We start from the raw sequence: 16187 nt of genomic DNA on the forward strand, positions 1-16187 counted from the left end.
ATAAGAAACGTGAAGATGCTTATTGCAATTAAAAGCCAACAATTGCATTGAATGCTTGCTAAAAAGCAATTTCTCCCCATTCGCAAGAAAAAATAATGGCTAGTGATTGATAAACCTTTTGGAGCATCCCCTCATCGCAACTAGTCACATTGACGTATTTTAATGGAATAAAGCTCCAGTTTTGGCAAACATACTACATTCTCAGACAAAATGGGTCAACTCTTCCATAAGGTGGCAGATTTTTTGCACTTAGAAACTGTTTTTCTCCAGCAAACAATTCGTTTACTCAGTTAACGTAGCAGAACTTTTTTGTACTTTACTTTTATGTCCAAGCGTACGTCAGCTTCTATGATCATTTAGTTTTTAGCAGTCTCAATTATTAGAATATGTTCTCCGCTTACAGCTCGATAAAAAAAATTTTCAGGTGTTTGGTTTCTATTGCTTGACAAACCTGACCTAGATGAAGATTGTTGCTTTTGGGTATTGTTCTTAGACATGAGTTAAAAAACTGAATGGCAAAACTACCTTCAGTGGAAGAAAGGTAATCATTGTCAATTTTTCGGATCAAATTTGAGCTTGATTGTATGTTTTAAAGTTCAATATATCTTTGATGTTATTGTTGATTATCAAGAATTTGAGAATTTGAACCTCATTTAAGTAGACTTGTAGACCTTGCATAGCAGAACATACTGAGAACGACGAACTCAAGAGAATTTTTTTTAAGACAATTATCCAATTAGAATGAATCTGTAGAGTTCCTTGATAAAAAACACTGTGTTCCTATCGGGGAGAGGTTGTGAAACTTGCAGTTCGGCATGCAAAAAATGAGAGCTTCAAAAACCTTAATTACAGTCTTTCATACCTGGAGAAATTGATTTTATTATGAGAGCCGATGATCCATATAAATTTTCCTGAAGTTATAATGAGTTGTTGTGCGAAAAAACAGTTGTTTCTGTACTTCATCAGGAACTGTCTGAAGAGTCAAATACGACAAAGAGGCAATATATTAGATCAGTTTAATATTTTTTGTTGATACTGAAAAAATTGGAATCATAGCCTCTGATGAATGTGGAATACATATTCATGCGGAGAAAAGACTTCGAAATAGAAATCAAAGAACTTGCTTTATCAATTTTGCGATATAAACGCGGATAAAAAGACACGATATGAAAGAAAATTGGTAATTTTGGCTGCTATTACGAGTTTTTTTTCCTGGATAGATTACCACTGGCAAAAAAGAACAAGATATTATATATTAAAGAATATTTTTAAACTTGGCTCTCAAGATGCACCATACGAATTCATGTAAATGGAAAAACCAAATTAGCTTGTTGTCAAAAAAAGTTATAAGCAGCTTTTTGCATGCAGAAAAACACTTTCGCACAAAAATAGATCAGATTTCCCAAATTGTTTTTTTAGTTCTCAGGGTTACAGTGTGAGAAACCTTTTTTTTCAAAACTTCCAAAAACTTGATTTTCAATTAGAAAAAAGAAATAGGAGAAATGTTGTGTAGGAGTTTATAGATTCATCTTCGTATAGTCTATTGAAAACAGTATAACTCATTGGTTTAAACGAACAACAACTTAACAGGAACCTGGTGGTCGTAGATGGCGCTTTGCTAGAACATTTGGTCCTTAAGATCAGATGGTGCTAAAAACCTCGTTCTGTTACAAAATGTTTTATTGCATTTTTTCAAAAGATTTTATCAAAAACCTTTCTCCTACTAACTGAATCAGGACAATGAAAGTTTTTAAGTAATTAGCAACTTTTCTAGGCTGCCATAGGAGACATATAGATATTAACACAGCCTTTTTAAATAAGCAAATTGATAAAAATGATGTTATCTAGCAACCCGATGGATTTGAATTTATACGTAAAGATGGAAAACCAATTGAACTAAATGAAACCAATTGAAAACCAAAGTTTGAACTAATTTTTGGTAACATAATGTCTTGTCTTATTACGCTTTTTTCATTGCAAATTATTTTTTACGTCTAAACAGCACAATAAATTTTAGTTTTCTCTTTGAATTGACGATATAACTGTATATATTGCTTCTGAAAAATTTTGATCTTTTTTCTTTGGTGAGTTTTTTAAGAATTTAAAAGCAATGACTATTCTGATGTAGTTTTGTTTTGGCGAATGCAAAAGGAAGGAAGCGTTTCTGTAAAAGGAGAAAAGCTCAAACTTTGAAGACAAGACGGCCCTCAGTAGGGGAACGGAGGAACAAATCATATTGCAATAGGTAAACTATGGCAACTTGATGGGTGACCAAATTATATGGCATCTTCGTGCCGTCTTTATATCTGTTTCGCCTCTCACTTGTTATATTTTTTGAAAATTCCGGTAAAGATCACTTGAAAGACGCAAAATATTTTTGGGGTACTTAAAAGCAACAACTGCTATACTTTAGCTTCTCTTCGGACTTGAAACTTGGAAGTTTTGAGTTTTCTGATGTCAATTGGATATAAAATTTTGATAGCATAAGAAATACTTGATGCTTTTGTTTTAAGTTGATTATATGTCTTGGGCCAATAGTTAGCGTGTTATGCTACGAAAAACTTTACCAACATCACCCTCAGTGGCCCGCGGGACTTGATATGATCTACCACAAGCGAACAAATTACTGCCAGCCAATGAGTTTTTATTTCGAAGCAATTTTATCACCTGCCAGACGGCGTATTTTCGGCGATCTGATATACTTCAAATTTTTCGACTATGTGGGCCTTCTGCTATCTATAGTCTGTCCCATAAAGTTGAAATAAGCGAACGTTCGAAAAACGCCAAAAACGTGCAAATGAGCATCAAGGCGCTCATTTGAATGCCAACGTTTTCTCCATTAAGTTTTCATTCATCAATTTTTTCTACATGTTTTAAATTTGAACTTTGACCTTTGAACTCTAACCTTTGGCTTTTGAAACCTTCGCTTATTTCAACTTTATGGGACACGCTATAATGCCTCCAAAAAAATTATGCTGTTTTTCTCAGCACGGTTTATTAGACAGTTAGTGGCTGCTAAGCTACCTTTCTGAGAAATATTCTTATCAAAATTCGTCCCCTTTAAACTATATTTACCTGTGTCTAACTATTGACATATTTATAACGATACCTTTCAGTTATCACATGCCTCTTCTTTCGCTGTTGAAAACTCGGCAAAACAGAATCAACTGTTGTTATGTGAAAGAAACAGTGAAATACAGTTTTGCTCATTTTGAAACCGCTGGTTAAAAACAACTTGCATTTTGTAAACGCCTCCACGGCAGATTCTTGATTTATTTTTTTATTAAACACATCATTTACCAATTATTTTATCGTTTTTTCTACCGTCTCCAATAATTCAACTCTCTACAAACAAAATGGGGTCGAAACCTAAAGAAATAAACTCGAGAGACGTAGTAACGAAGTTGTTTACTGTGCTGGCGGCATTCACATTCTACATACATTCCAGTAAGATTTCTACTGCTTTCTTTATGCATGCGCATACTGCAGTGTCTCATACATGTTAATGGGTCCTTTTTTAGCCGAATGGGTCCCTAGTCCAGACCTGGAAGTATTAAAAGACCGTACTCGACCGATTAGGCATAAAAAGAGTGTCCTGGATAGACTTTTAGTATGAAAAGAATTTGTTTGGAGTTTAAGCGATGTCCTCGACTTTGGCTGGAACCAAAGCAACCGTCCTCGAATTTAGATAGACAATAGACAATAAAACGTGTCCTGAAGTTTGCCCCCCCCCCCCTTGGACCCCCCCCATTAGAAATAATAGGTCTTTTCATAAATTCCAGGTATGGACTAGGGGCGTTTTGCAGAAGGGGAAATAATGAGAATTCGACCCAAATTAAATAATGTAAACTTAAATTAATAATTCATTAAGTTTTGCATCAAACTTTTGAATAACTGTTCGAAATTGGACCCACGTTAAAATCGACTAACGAATATCAAAGTTTGTGTTATTTAGGAAACCTCATCGTGGAAGGCCTGGATATTAAAAAGGTTAGGTTAATTTACTGTTTTGTAAACAAAATATAGCTCAGTTGTGGTAAACATATTTTGCTTTCGTGTTTGTAAGAATTTCATAAAAATAAATTTGTGAAGGAGGCTCGGTAATGTGCGGTCGCACATAACGCACGGACACAGCTCATTCACATTCCTGGCTACAATATCTACCAAATCCAGTAGAGATAGGAAAAAGTCAAAATAATACTGGTTTGTGAAAGGTTTATACCAGTCTAGTTAATTGTTTTCGCTAGAGCTACAAAAGCTGAACTGAGTAAAAGATATCATTTAGTGGAAAAAAATCAACAATACATTTCGAGTGGAAGAAACAACGCTCAAGTACACACTTAGTTTTGTCAAACGACAAAAATAAATCTTACTTCAACTTTAATCCAATGTTTTAAACCAAAGTTCAAAGAGCATTATCCCTCAGGCAACTAAGATTTTATAAGGGTTATGTGGAAACAAAGATAATCCACATAACCACTACTCATTTTTTTTTACATTTTGTATTATCAACTAAGATTTATTAGGGGCGCTCAAAGGATTTATGAAAAGATTGGTCAAAAACACATCCGGTATGCAAGAAAGAATTGACTTCAGGAAAGTAAATTTAGCAGCAACGTGTTAGAATTCAGCGATATGGTATCAACGATGATCCTTATTGATAAAACTATAAAACCAGGAAAAATGGGAAAACCAGGCCCAGGCCAAAGGAATTGCATTTTTTCGAGGCAACGAAAACCATCCTTTTTTGCCTCGTTAGAAGGCCCCACGTAGTTGTCTTTAACGGCTTTTAAAGTTAACAAAACAAAAAAGACAAAACCAAAAAAGCAAAACTCAAAGCCTTTCTATTTATTCATGTAAATACATAGAGCCAAGGGCATGAAAATCATAAACTACTGGTGAGAAATGCCATAAAGTTTCAACTATGCGACCAAGCAGAACCCCAAAATCCCATCATTAACTAAGATAAAAACTCAATAAGAACAGAAATACAGGCGGAAATTAAAACTTCGCTGTTTTTTTTTCAGGAAGCTAACTTCAAAGCTAATAAATTCAATATATTATATAATTATTGAAAGTAAATTTTCAATAAATTTATTATTGAAAGTTTCCACAGAAGCTCCAGAGAGAAAACAGAGAAGAAGGCAGTCAAATTATTGCGCGTAAAAAAGTAGAGAAAAGAATCCTCAATATTTGTTTAAACAGAAGATTGTCTCTAAAAACAGTAAAAAAGAAATTTAACTATAAAAATTTATAGGTTTTTCGCTCTTTTTGACGTTCTAGCTTTACTAAGATAACTGCTTTATAATTTGATTCCTCATTGATGTTAAAAGGTCAAGAAAGGGCAAGTTTTTTTAAAAGATATTACTCACTATATAGTTCAAACTGTTTCAATTGCAAAAAACACAACCTCGCATTGGGTCCGAGGGTTATTAACAACAAAAAGTTGCCGCTAACATAAAATAACTGTGCAAAGTATCTAAAAAGGTTTGAATTGTCTCTAAATGTGAACAAAATTACTTGAAAAGGACGCATGTTCACAAATTTGTTAAAATTGGCGAACTCCTCGAAAAAGAACGAAATTTGAAAATTTATTTAGAAATTTGGATTATACTCTCAATACGTTTTCCTGTACCACTCCTTTATCATCCACATCAATTATAGCAATCGGCCAAAATTCACTGAATGACAACCCATTTGAGCATATTGTTCCCTCAGTGAGTGGCATCGGAACACTAAGTATCCAATATTGTCTCTGAGATGAAAGAACACGATAAAAAATGCAATTACTGTTTGCACAGCTGAGTGAAATAACATGCTTACTCTTCAATAAAAAACAAAATATCATCAACGTTAAAATTGATGACCTCTTTCTAATAAGCATTCTACAAAAAATGAATTGTTTATTAGAAATTTTTGCACGTGCGCTGGTCTACAGCAAAAGACGAATTACAACTAACATCAAGCTAAATTTGATCGAAGCTATAGAAATTACCTGTTTTGCGTCCCGTTTTTTCAACGTTGAAGGGATTTTTGGACAGGAGTGTTTGTGCAAGTTTTACTGGGGGATTTGGGGAGTTGGGGGAGTGAACAGGAAATCTCATCGACGACTTTCTGGTGAGATCAAACCATACTCCTCTTGTCCGGTCTTATTGGAAAAAAGAGGTGCATCATTGGTTTCATTATATGAAAACCAGCATCAGTTTTAATCTATAACAAACTATAACAAATAGCACCAGCAGAAAAAAGGTCAATAGCCATCAGATTCGTCCAATTTCTCAAGGTTTTCTTTTTCAACGTCGTTTATGAATGCAGTTATTTCGGTTTCTTTGTGGTCGCTTTTCGACCACAATTTAAATTAAGCAACCTAAAAAATTCATAGGGAAAATTGGGCGAAACACACGAGCTACATCTGCTTCGTTGGGGGGACAGCCAAAAAAGTACACAGGACTACGTCACCATAACCCACAGCAGCCAGAATGATTCATGTGTTTCTTCATCATATTCTTATATGTCGGGTCAGATTGGAGAAGAAGCATTTAACCCCCAATGCCGTTTTCCAGACGGCACAATGGTTTTTTCCCTGACATAAACGGAAGACTTTATCGCAGCAAAGTTGTTGAACACACAGGCTCCAAAACAAAAATTCATTATTTGGGATACAACTCCAAAGAAAACGAAGTCTTCGATACCAAGTCAATTTAGGCTTATCATAGTTTTGAAGCAAAACTCTCAAAACTATACAGCACAAGGTCAAGAAATCTAACGATTTTGGCCAGCGTTGAAATGAGGCTCCCCCCGACCTGACAAACAACACTCTACCAGAAGACAAACATAGAAACTATTTCCAGAATATTTAAACGCAGAATTAGACACGTTCCTGTTAAAGCTGGACTGCGATAGTCGAAGTTCATAAGAGAGATTTGGGCAACATGTCATACCAATCCCACAGATAACAAAAACTGGAAAAACCTTCTGGCCTCTTCCAAATGTATCTTGTGCATAGGTTCACGTGGAGGAGGAATACACAAGTTCCTCAACAAAAAATTATCAATGAGAGCATTGCTCGATGGGAAAAAGGTGACGGAGGGACTGCGGAAAGAAGCTATTCTGTCCAACGCGGCCGAAAAACCGAGAAACCTCGAATGTTGGAAAGAGCGAAGATATTATATCATCTAGATTTTTTGGAAAAGCTGCAAAAATTTTAAGCTCAGACGGACTTGCACCTTCAAATGAGAAAACCTACGAAGATCTTTGCTCTCTGCCTGCTAAAGAAAAAGAGCCGATTCTATCATTTAATGATGAGCCGTGCTTGGGATATGAATTATCAGAGACAGTTGTCAGTGGCATGTTATCTTCCTTCCCCGAAGGCACTGTAGTCGGTCCAAGCATGATGTATCCTGAGCATCTATCAAGTGCCATTCGTTGCAATAACCCTGAGCAGTCCAGAATCGCAATGCAAAACCTCACCAGCCTAATCAATTTCTTTTCAGCTAGTCGCCTTCCAAATGACGTTGGCCCCACTTTCTGCAACGCCTCTCTAACAACTTTGAAGAAAAGGAAAACAGCGGTACGGCCCATTGCTGTTGGAGAAGTTTTCCACCGTCTGATGGCTAAATGTCTTGTTTCCTTTGCAAAGGAGGCAGCAATAGAAATTGTCTGTCCCAATCAACTTGGAGTTTCCATAAGGGGAGGCGCGGAATCTATTATCCATGCAACAAAACTAAAATATGTAGAGTGGGGAAAGAAAGAAGGCTTAGGATACTTCCAGTTAAATTTTGAAAACGCTTTCAATTCCTTCAAACGGCAGGGAGTTTTATCAGATTGCCTGAAACAAATACCATGTATATATCCGTTTCTTAAATCGTGCTACGCAAAACACAGTTCACTGTTCTACCACGGGCAAGCTAAAAAGAGTGAAAGTGAGGTACAACAGGGTGATCCTCTGGGGCCAATTTTGTTTTTCCTTAACTCTCATGCCTCTCATCAACAAGATTAAGCAGGAAGTCCCCTTGCTCTTACAGAACTCTTGGTATCTTGACGACTGCATTCTGGCGGAAACTGAAGCCGAAATAATGCATAGCTTAGATATTATGGAAAGTGAAGGCAACGAATTGGACTTCAACGTAAAGACCTCAAAATGTTTGTTGTGGTCGCCCTAAACCATGAAGTGTTTAGATCAAAACATTAGAGTTCTGATCCTGAAGCTTTTGAAGTACTCGCGGCGCCAATTGGAACGGAGACTCATCATGTAAAAATTTTATCCAATAGGGTGGAGAAAACTGAGCCTCTCCTAGATCGCTTACAGCAACTTGACGATCCTCATGCAGCTTATGGCATACTTAAAATTTGTATTGGTACTCCCATAACGTTGTACTCTCTCCGCACAGTTAAACCAAGCCCCTCAGTTACTAAAGTCTCACTTCAGCTTGACAATGGACAGAGGGATTGCCTAGAAACATTGATCAAGGGAAAATTTTCGTGCAGCAATTGAAAACAAGCAAACTTGCCAATCAAGTTGGGTGGGATGGGTTTAAGATGCTCAAGTGATCAACATCAAGCTGCTTTTATTAGTTCAGTGGAGTCCGTTTCGTCTACAGTGGAAGCACTTATTAGGATAATACTCACTCTGGAAAATGAAGTTAACGCGAGTTGCAGATAGGAGAATTCAGAAGAAAATTCAGAAAAAGTTTGATCAAAAGTCACACAATGATTTTCTATCACAGGCGATAAATGTGCGAGAAAGAGCTCGGTTGCAGTCTCTTTTTGCTGCTAATGCAGGTGCTTGGTTAATCAAGCCTCCTACTTCCGCACTGGGCTGCACCTGGAAGCGGAATAATTCCAACGTTGCATGAAATATAGACTGGGTATCCCTATATGTGATGCTCCCCAAATTTGTCCCTACTGTAAAAATGATGTTTTCGATATATACGGAGACCATTCTCTAACATGCGGAGGAAGAGGAGATAATATCCATCGTCAAGACCAGCTGAGAGATAAAGTTTTCTCTTCTTGTGTCTCTGCAAGTTTGAGCCCTTCGCTTGAAAGAAATAACTTTGGCAGCAACAACCAATCCCGACCTGCAGACGTATTTCTACCCTCCTGGACACAAGGCAAACCAGCAGCGCTCAATTTAACAGTGGTGTCATCTCAACAATCATTGCCAATGCGGCCGATGCATCCGGTTATGCGTTAACATATGCTGACGACCGCAAACTAGCTGCCCATGACGCTGACTGCCGAGGAGCCGGAGTGAATTTTTTGCCACTATCATTTGAAGTTCTTGGTCGTTGGTTTGAAACCTCGCGGACGACAATAAAGAGAATAGCTTGTCTGGGGGACGGAAGAAATGCTTTCTCGGAAGGTTCCCGCATTGCGATCAACCGATTGACTCAATCCATTTTAATCCAATTAAGGCGTGGGAACGCAAATATGATACTTACCCGTTTTGCCTAACTAATGACAACAGATGCTTGTACCTGATTAGTGCAGAGTTTTCTCATTAAATGACTTGTATAAACCAATTAGATTCTTCAGTTTTTATTTTTACCTGACCAAAGTGGGGAGAATAGAAAAATATATTTCATATCTGGAAAACGGAAATGAGTTGTTGAAAATTTATTTATTAAACTGCTGATCTATGTTTTATAAACCTAATCATGGTAACCAAGTTAATTCACCTAATCGTTTTTTAGGATAAGTTGGGATTGAAGCACCCACTCTCGGATCAATTCAGCTACGTTATTTTTAATACGTTACGAAAAAAAAGAGTAGAAATGTACATAATGTGTTTGCATTTTTTGCAACTAATCCCTCTTTTAATTTTTTCAGCCACATTTTCATTTCGAAAATGCTAACTGCAAATGTTTGCACAATATGTGCCAGTGCTGTTTCTCAGTACACGAAGATCACTACAATTTAAACGAAACATTGTGTGTGGATGTGGCTTATCTGCCAGAGGCCATAGGAGTAAGAACTGATTTCGCCATGATTGGAAATGTGAACAGCAACAAGTCATTTGAAGTGTCGGTTCGAAACCCGCCTGCCATTTGTCTCATCAGGTTCAAATTAACCAAATTCGATGTAAGCTACATTTTCAGAATAGTTAACTTATAAGTAATCATAGGCAATAACATTTGTTTTTAAGCGAGCACAAATTACGTCGGCTACAAACTGTGGTTTGAATTATCAGAATTCGTATTGTTAAAAAATGTAAGAGACTGGGTGGAAAGGGAAGTCTATTTTTTCATTTTCCCTTATTATTTAAGTGTTATTAAATAGATATATGTTTTTTCCCAACGCTTTCTGTCAACTTTGGTGCTGCTTTTGAAATCTTGCAGCCCTAATTTGGAGTTCTGTAATAAGAAATAAGTTTTTCAAATATAGTAATCAGTATTATTTTCGATTTCCAATTTGGGGTTTCGAAATTTCATGGCTGACGTACCGTTTCTTCTCTTCCCATTGTTTTTCGTTACCGCTTTACGATAACTGCTCGTTAGTGCTTTGATCGCCTCGTTTTGTTATCAATATTGTTCTCACAGTTAATTGGATAAAAAAATTAACATGCCCACTTATTTTCTGGACAAATTTTTTTTCCAGGCGCACATCACATTGGATGAATTAATTATTGCAAGGGTAAAAAATTTGGAAAAAATTAGCCTCAAATTAAGCAACATTTTCGAAAAATTGTTTGCTGTATTTTTTTCTTCTCAATTTTCGTATCTTACAAAAGCTCATGTAGCAGACTAATCAAAGACATGCCAAGCAAAAAAAGTAAAAGAGAACTTTTCTTTTTTGGATTTTGTTCAGGATAAACTTTGTCCTAATAATTCTCGTAACTGTTTTTTGATTTACAGGTAAAGTTTATTTGGAGAGTAAGACCTCTTAAAAGTGTGCAAAATACGGTGGCTTGAATTCTCACTTCAAACAAATGATGTAAACAGTAACTTTTTTTCATGTCATCAAAAGCGAATGTTTTTTCACCTATTTGGGCTACGGTTATCACAATTTCAATCAATTTTTATTTTTAATTATTTTTATCAAAAAGGAACGCAGCGGTTGATATGTTTGCACAGGAACCATGGAAAATTTTACTGATGAACTGAAATTGTTCTATGAAAGCATCATTTCAAGTTTTGATTTGAATATGAGAGTTCAATGAATTCCCCAGCAAAAAGATTGATGGAAAAAATGATTAAAGAAAAATAAACTACAAGAATGTGTAAGTCATCGTACGATTCTGAGACGCTAATTCATTGATAAGATGAATCATTCTATTATGGGGGGTTCGAATAGTGATTAATGAAAATTTTTTTTCGAATTTTGATTAGTATGCATCACGTGACGGCTGAAACTATTATGCGCAAACAAAATTTTCTGGTTCTCCATGGTTTGACTTAAAACGAAGAATAGGTTTTCCAAAGCACCCGGCAGTATGGTGTTTTAATTGATATTTACGACTCAAGGGAGTATTGATATTAAACAAACTCTTTCCTGCTGAAGCATATTTGTCCAAGAATTGATTATTGGCTTCGAGAATATTTCATATTTTCAATTGTGTCTCCAGCGCTCAGTTTCCACTGCGCGACATTTCCAACGTTTTCTTGTCGTTCAACAGTTATTATCTTGCTTTTTTTACATTCAAAAAGCCAAAAAGCCTATTTTATTTACGTGATTTACCTAGCTGAAGAACCTTCCGCTCTATAAAATCAAGTTCAATTTCGGACATAAAGCAGGTCAAAATTAAGGTTAACTAAACACAGCTATATTGAGCATATCGCTTTAAGTGCAAAGTTATCAAATACGGCATAATAATTCTGGTTTTTTTGCGAATAAAAACAGTTGTAATTAATTTGCAGTCCTCTGTTCCCAACAAAATTTGTTACTGTTAACTGACTGTTACCAAAAATTTGAGCTTTGAATGATAATTTTAAGCGTTTCAGATATAATGAAGTTTATTGTGTTTCTACTGCACCTAACTAATTTTATACTTACACCCTACCTTCTGCTAATCAGTATTATTCTGTTGGTGTGCTGCTGACGAAATTTTTCTTTAGCATGGAATATATTTCCGGGATTTTATGAATTTTCATTGTTTACAACAGTTTGTTTTGTTTGAAAAATTTTCTGCTAGCACTTTTTGAGGGAGAAGGGAGATTGAATCAAAATTCTCAAAAATTAGATGAATAAAGGATCTATTCCTGCTAGCGGTTAGCTTTTTAAGATGTTTTGTAATTTTTTCTTTTTATAAACTTTTCATAATGCTTTTTTAAAATGGTTTTTAACAATCAATGAAACCACTTCGAGAACAGTTTTTCAACTAAAGGTTCTTAACTGTTCTCCAAAGAAGTTTGAGAGCAGTTGAAAATTATGGTAAACGTGTGTGTCTTGTTTTATGCAAAATGTTCGTTTGAGGTTTTTGAGTTCTTGTTCTAAAATTTTATCTGAATTCTTGGGTGACTTTTCACCCTTACGTCTTCATTTTGAGTGATTTCAGTTGCTCTCATTCCGAAAAGAAATTTTTTGCTAATTTAAATGCGACTGTTAGCGGGTGTCGCTCAAAGCTGGTGTAGCTTAATGGTTAAGATGTCTGACTGCTATCCAGGAGGTGTTGGCGTCGAACCCCTATGAGGTCCGAGCTTTTGCGCACATAAAAATTATAATCTACACTCAACTTAAATCTCCCCCCCCCCCGCTTGGTGTTTGGGAGCAATTCAACAGGCGCTATTCGGTTTTTGTCCTGAACCTGTTTTCGACCGGTTGACGAAACAGTTTCGGCCATCAATTTTTTCATTTAGGTTTTTGTTGTAGCTTTTTAAAAGCCTGCCATATGACTTAGCATATTCGGCGTTATGTTTTTTTCTCGTTGAAAACTGTATGGGTGCATTTTACACGCAAGAGTAACTTTAAAGTTTTATAAGTTTTTTTGCATTAAAGCTAGCGTTGTTTTAGATTGACACTCATGTTGAACTCTGCATCAAATTTCATGACATGCAATTTACAAAACATTTGGCGGAGGGATGCGTTGGTCTGCGAATAGAGTTCTTAACCTTGTTTGACTACCAGATAGAGTTACTCTGTCTCGAGCTCTGGTCACTTCAGAAATCCAAAACCTGTGCCAGCTCTTTTGAGGGCAAAGAATTGTGTCCTCCTCACGAAATCAGCCCAGAAATGGAAACTATTGCTGATGACATGCAAGTTGAAAACAAGTCGACACAATTAAAACGGACTGGAAACAGGTTGGGAAAAGTATTTGATGGTGTGTGCTCAAATGCGTGTCCGGAACTGAAGAACGCTAAGCTGCATTATTTCAAGTTTTCGAAAGCGGTGAAGAATGAATCGAATTTATTCTACGCATTGATCGCTACAATCGTCTTCATTTATTTAATGTAATCTCTCTCCCTTTTGTCAGAAGGTATATAATTAGAGCACTAAAATAATAAATTTGTAAATAACATAAATATTTTGCCTATAGTTTTATTCCTCTATTGTTCCCCGAAATGTGCCCCATAACTGTTCTTCTTGTCCCGTATCTTGAAAATTGCAATATATTTAATTTGAAAATTTTTGAGCTCCATTTTATAAAAGCAAATACTGAACTGGAAGCAAATGGGTTAATCTTTGTTCAAAATCTTAACCCAGGTCCTGTTTAAGGCGATAACTGTCCGCCCCCAAATCGAAAATTAACATTTCCAGGCTTAATTAACTTCCAAAACGGAAAATTAACAGGTCCAGGCTTCCGTGCGTGCTTGTCAAGACTTTCCTAGTACATCATAAGAACTGAGCCAGTGGCATCCGCTTCGTCAATTCCCGAAGCGGATATCTTGTAATTATATGATGCCCAAATAATCTAATTAGTAGATAATACAAATCCTTCTAGCTGTTTCGCGGCTGAAACAAATTTTTTGATTGAAAACGTTCAGTAAATGTTTTAAAAATGTTTTAAAAATGTATTTGAAGTCCTAATTTGCTCGTGATGCGTGAAAAAAGATCTAAGTTTTTAACAAAGTTTTCAGAAAAACTTTGTTTTCATGGTAGTTTGTCATGGCCGAGCTTAACTATAATTTCTTATTACGTCAGTTCTACAATGAATTCTTAATGTGTATTTGGAATGGTTAACAATGGTTAACAATAATTCTTGGCGTCAATTTTGAAAAAAAAACTGACGTTTTGCTGTCGTCAGCAACAACCACTTAACAGTTTAGAATTGATATGCGCAGGGGAGGATTAGTGTGTAAATAGATCTTGAAAAACTACCAAAAAAGATGGCGAAATTCAATAGTTTTGTCTTATTAAATTGACATATGCGTCTTGGAGTATTGTATCACAACTCTTGAGAAGTAAAATGTCTGGTACTATTTCCTGTTTATGCAGCTTACCTGAGGCGAAAATCCACTGTTGACACTACAATTTCTGTTATCTGGACTTGTGAGTACCAAGTATTAAAAGCAACTCGAATTTAAGTTGAAATAATTTTGCGAAACAAGTCTAGACATATATATTTGTTTTCGGTTTGTTGAGATATCGGAGTAAACTGGTAGACAAAGAGATCCTGTGTTGTGTGGTATGTAGTAAGCCGGGTCCAAATCGATTTTGAAAAAATAAGTTTCTCAAATAGTCAAACTGAATTTGTAATGCAACGGTTAGAGCATAGCGCATAAACATTTTGAAAATCGAACTACAAAAACGTAAAATCCGGACAGATTTGTAGCCGCTTAAACGAACTGGGTGGTATAAAGCATCCCTGGTCAATTGTGAGAGAGCAGCCGTTACATACTTAACAGTAACGTTTCGTTTCGCTTCCTATTTTAAATATTCTATTTATCGTCGAGTGTTAATTATAACATGATACATGCTTCAAGTTTGTACAACTTACAAAATCAAAAAAATATAGGTTGATCTTTAAATCCAATGCTAAAAACATCAAAGAGCTACTTCAGTTGCAAAAAAAATCAAAATTTCTAAGTACTACATATTAATCTTTTCACTGAGTCAGCTATGATTTGTTTCTTCGAAGTTTGAATATGAACAAAATTTGGATTAAACTAATAGCAAACTCCTCACAAAAACACCGTGTATGGAAATTTGGAAGCTATTTAGGATAAAATAATTTCATCGTTGTTTTTTGAGCTGCAAACGAATCAAAAGGCCTTCATAGAAAGTTCAATTACTTCATACACCAATTCTAACACTACGGCCTAGATTGTTTAGGAGAGCAGCGAAGCAACAATTCAAGCGTAAAACACTACTGAAAAGTTAAACCGTTTGTATGCTAAAATGGTGAGAGCTGTAAAAACCATTGCAAATTAAAAATTATTATTGAACCGAATAGCACTAAAAACGACAAGCAATGACAAATAAAATGAACCCAAAAACTTCTTTTTTGACCTAGCACCAAAAAGTAGGGCAAAAATCAGTCGTGATGTGACGTGGTACATTTTTTGTCCAATTTAAAATTTATCAAAAATTTTTGATAAATGAGGCAACTGATAATCACAAAATGCCCCAAACTGAACAAAAAAACTTTTGAGACTAATTGTACTCACCATGACTCAGCAGAACTTGATTTAAAAAACTTGAGTTAGCACAGTCTAACCAGAATACAGCCCGACTAATCCTTTACCTGCCACGGTTGAAAACAATTTGCTCCCATCCAAGCTCAGCCAGGGGTCAGAAGATGAAGACCTGTCGTTTGGCTTAGAAAAGTCTGGTTAGAATTGAGATAGCCAGTTCCCTTGAAATGCTCTGGCAAGCTTATTATTGAAAACTAATAATTTAGCTCTGAAGTACACTGAGGGTAATCTGGGTGGAGATAAAAATGGCAGCATTGTTAACGTAAGAGTTACAAGAGGCAGAAAAAAACGCACACTTCTTGTATCCAATTAGGTTACGAATGTTATTTAGTTACTTTTGTTTGCTTTCTATTTTCAGCGCTCTGAAATAACTGAATGGCAATTAACCTAGTTACCACTTTCTGTGTTCTTCATTTGAAATTGTTAGGATCTAAAATGGTTTTAACATGCTCAGCACTTCCACTTTTTTGTTTCGAATCAAAAGCAAACCCGCCCTTAACTATTTTTGTTTCAATCAAATGGGCTGCTTTGTTTGTTTTTTTTTACTTCCTACCATTCTTCGTCTGACTTTGGGACAGAATCGGTTTTGTTTGTGCCTTAATCAATGTTCATGAA

General features: G+C 35.8%; 2 protein-coding genes across 2 annotated transcripts in view; one reads left to right on the top strand and one right to left on the bottom strand.

The window, feature by feature from the left end:
- LOC142340799 (uncharacterized) overlaps positions 1-16187 on the bottom strand; it is a 223035-nt gene that overhangs the window by 25475 nt on the left and 181373 nt on the right. The gene's annotated exons all lie outside the window — the stretch shown is intronic.
- Positions 2949-13665, top strand: LOC142340796 (uncharacterized). The gene is made up of 4 exons (XM_075391511.1): positions 2949-3447; positions 3956-3990; positions 9832-10083; positions 12952-13665. Exons 1-4 carry the CDS (start codon positions 3357-3359, stop codon positions 13390-13392), a joined length of 819 nt encoding a protein of 272 aa, XP_075247626.1. The 5' UTR covers positions 2949-3356; the 3' UTR covers positions 13393-13665.

The sequence above is a fragment of the Convolutriloba macropyga genome, chromosome 6, assembly GCF_964194025.1.
Source record: "Convolutriloba macropyga chromosome 6, txConMacr16.3, whole genome shotgun sequence".
NCBI classification, from domain to species: domain Eukaryota; kingdom Metazoa; phylum Xenacoelomorpha; order Acoela; family Convolutidae; genus Convolutriloba; species Convolutriloba macropyga.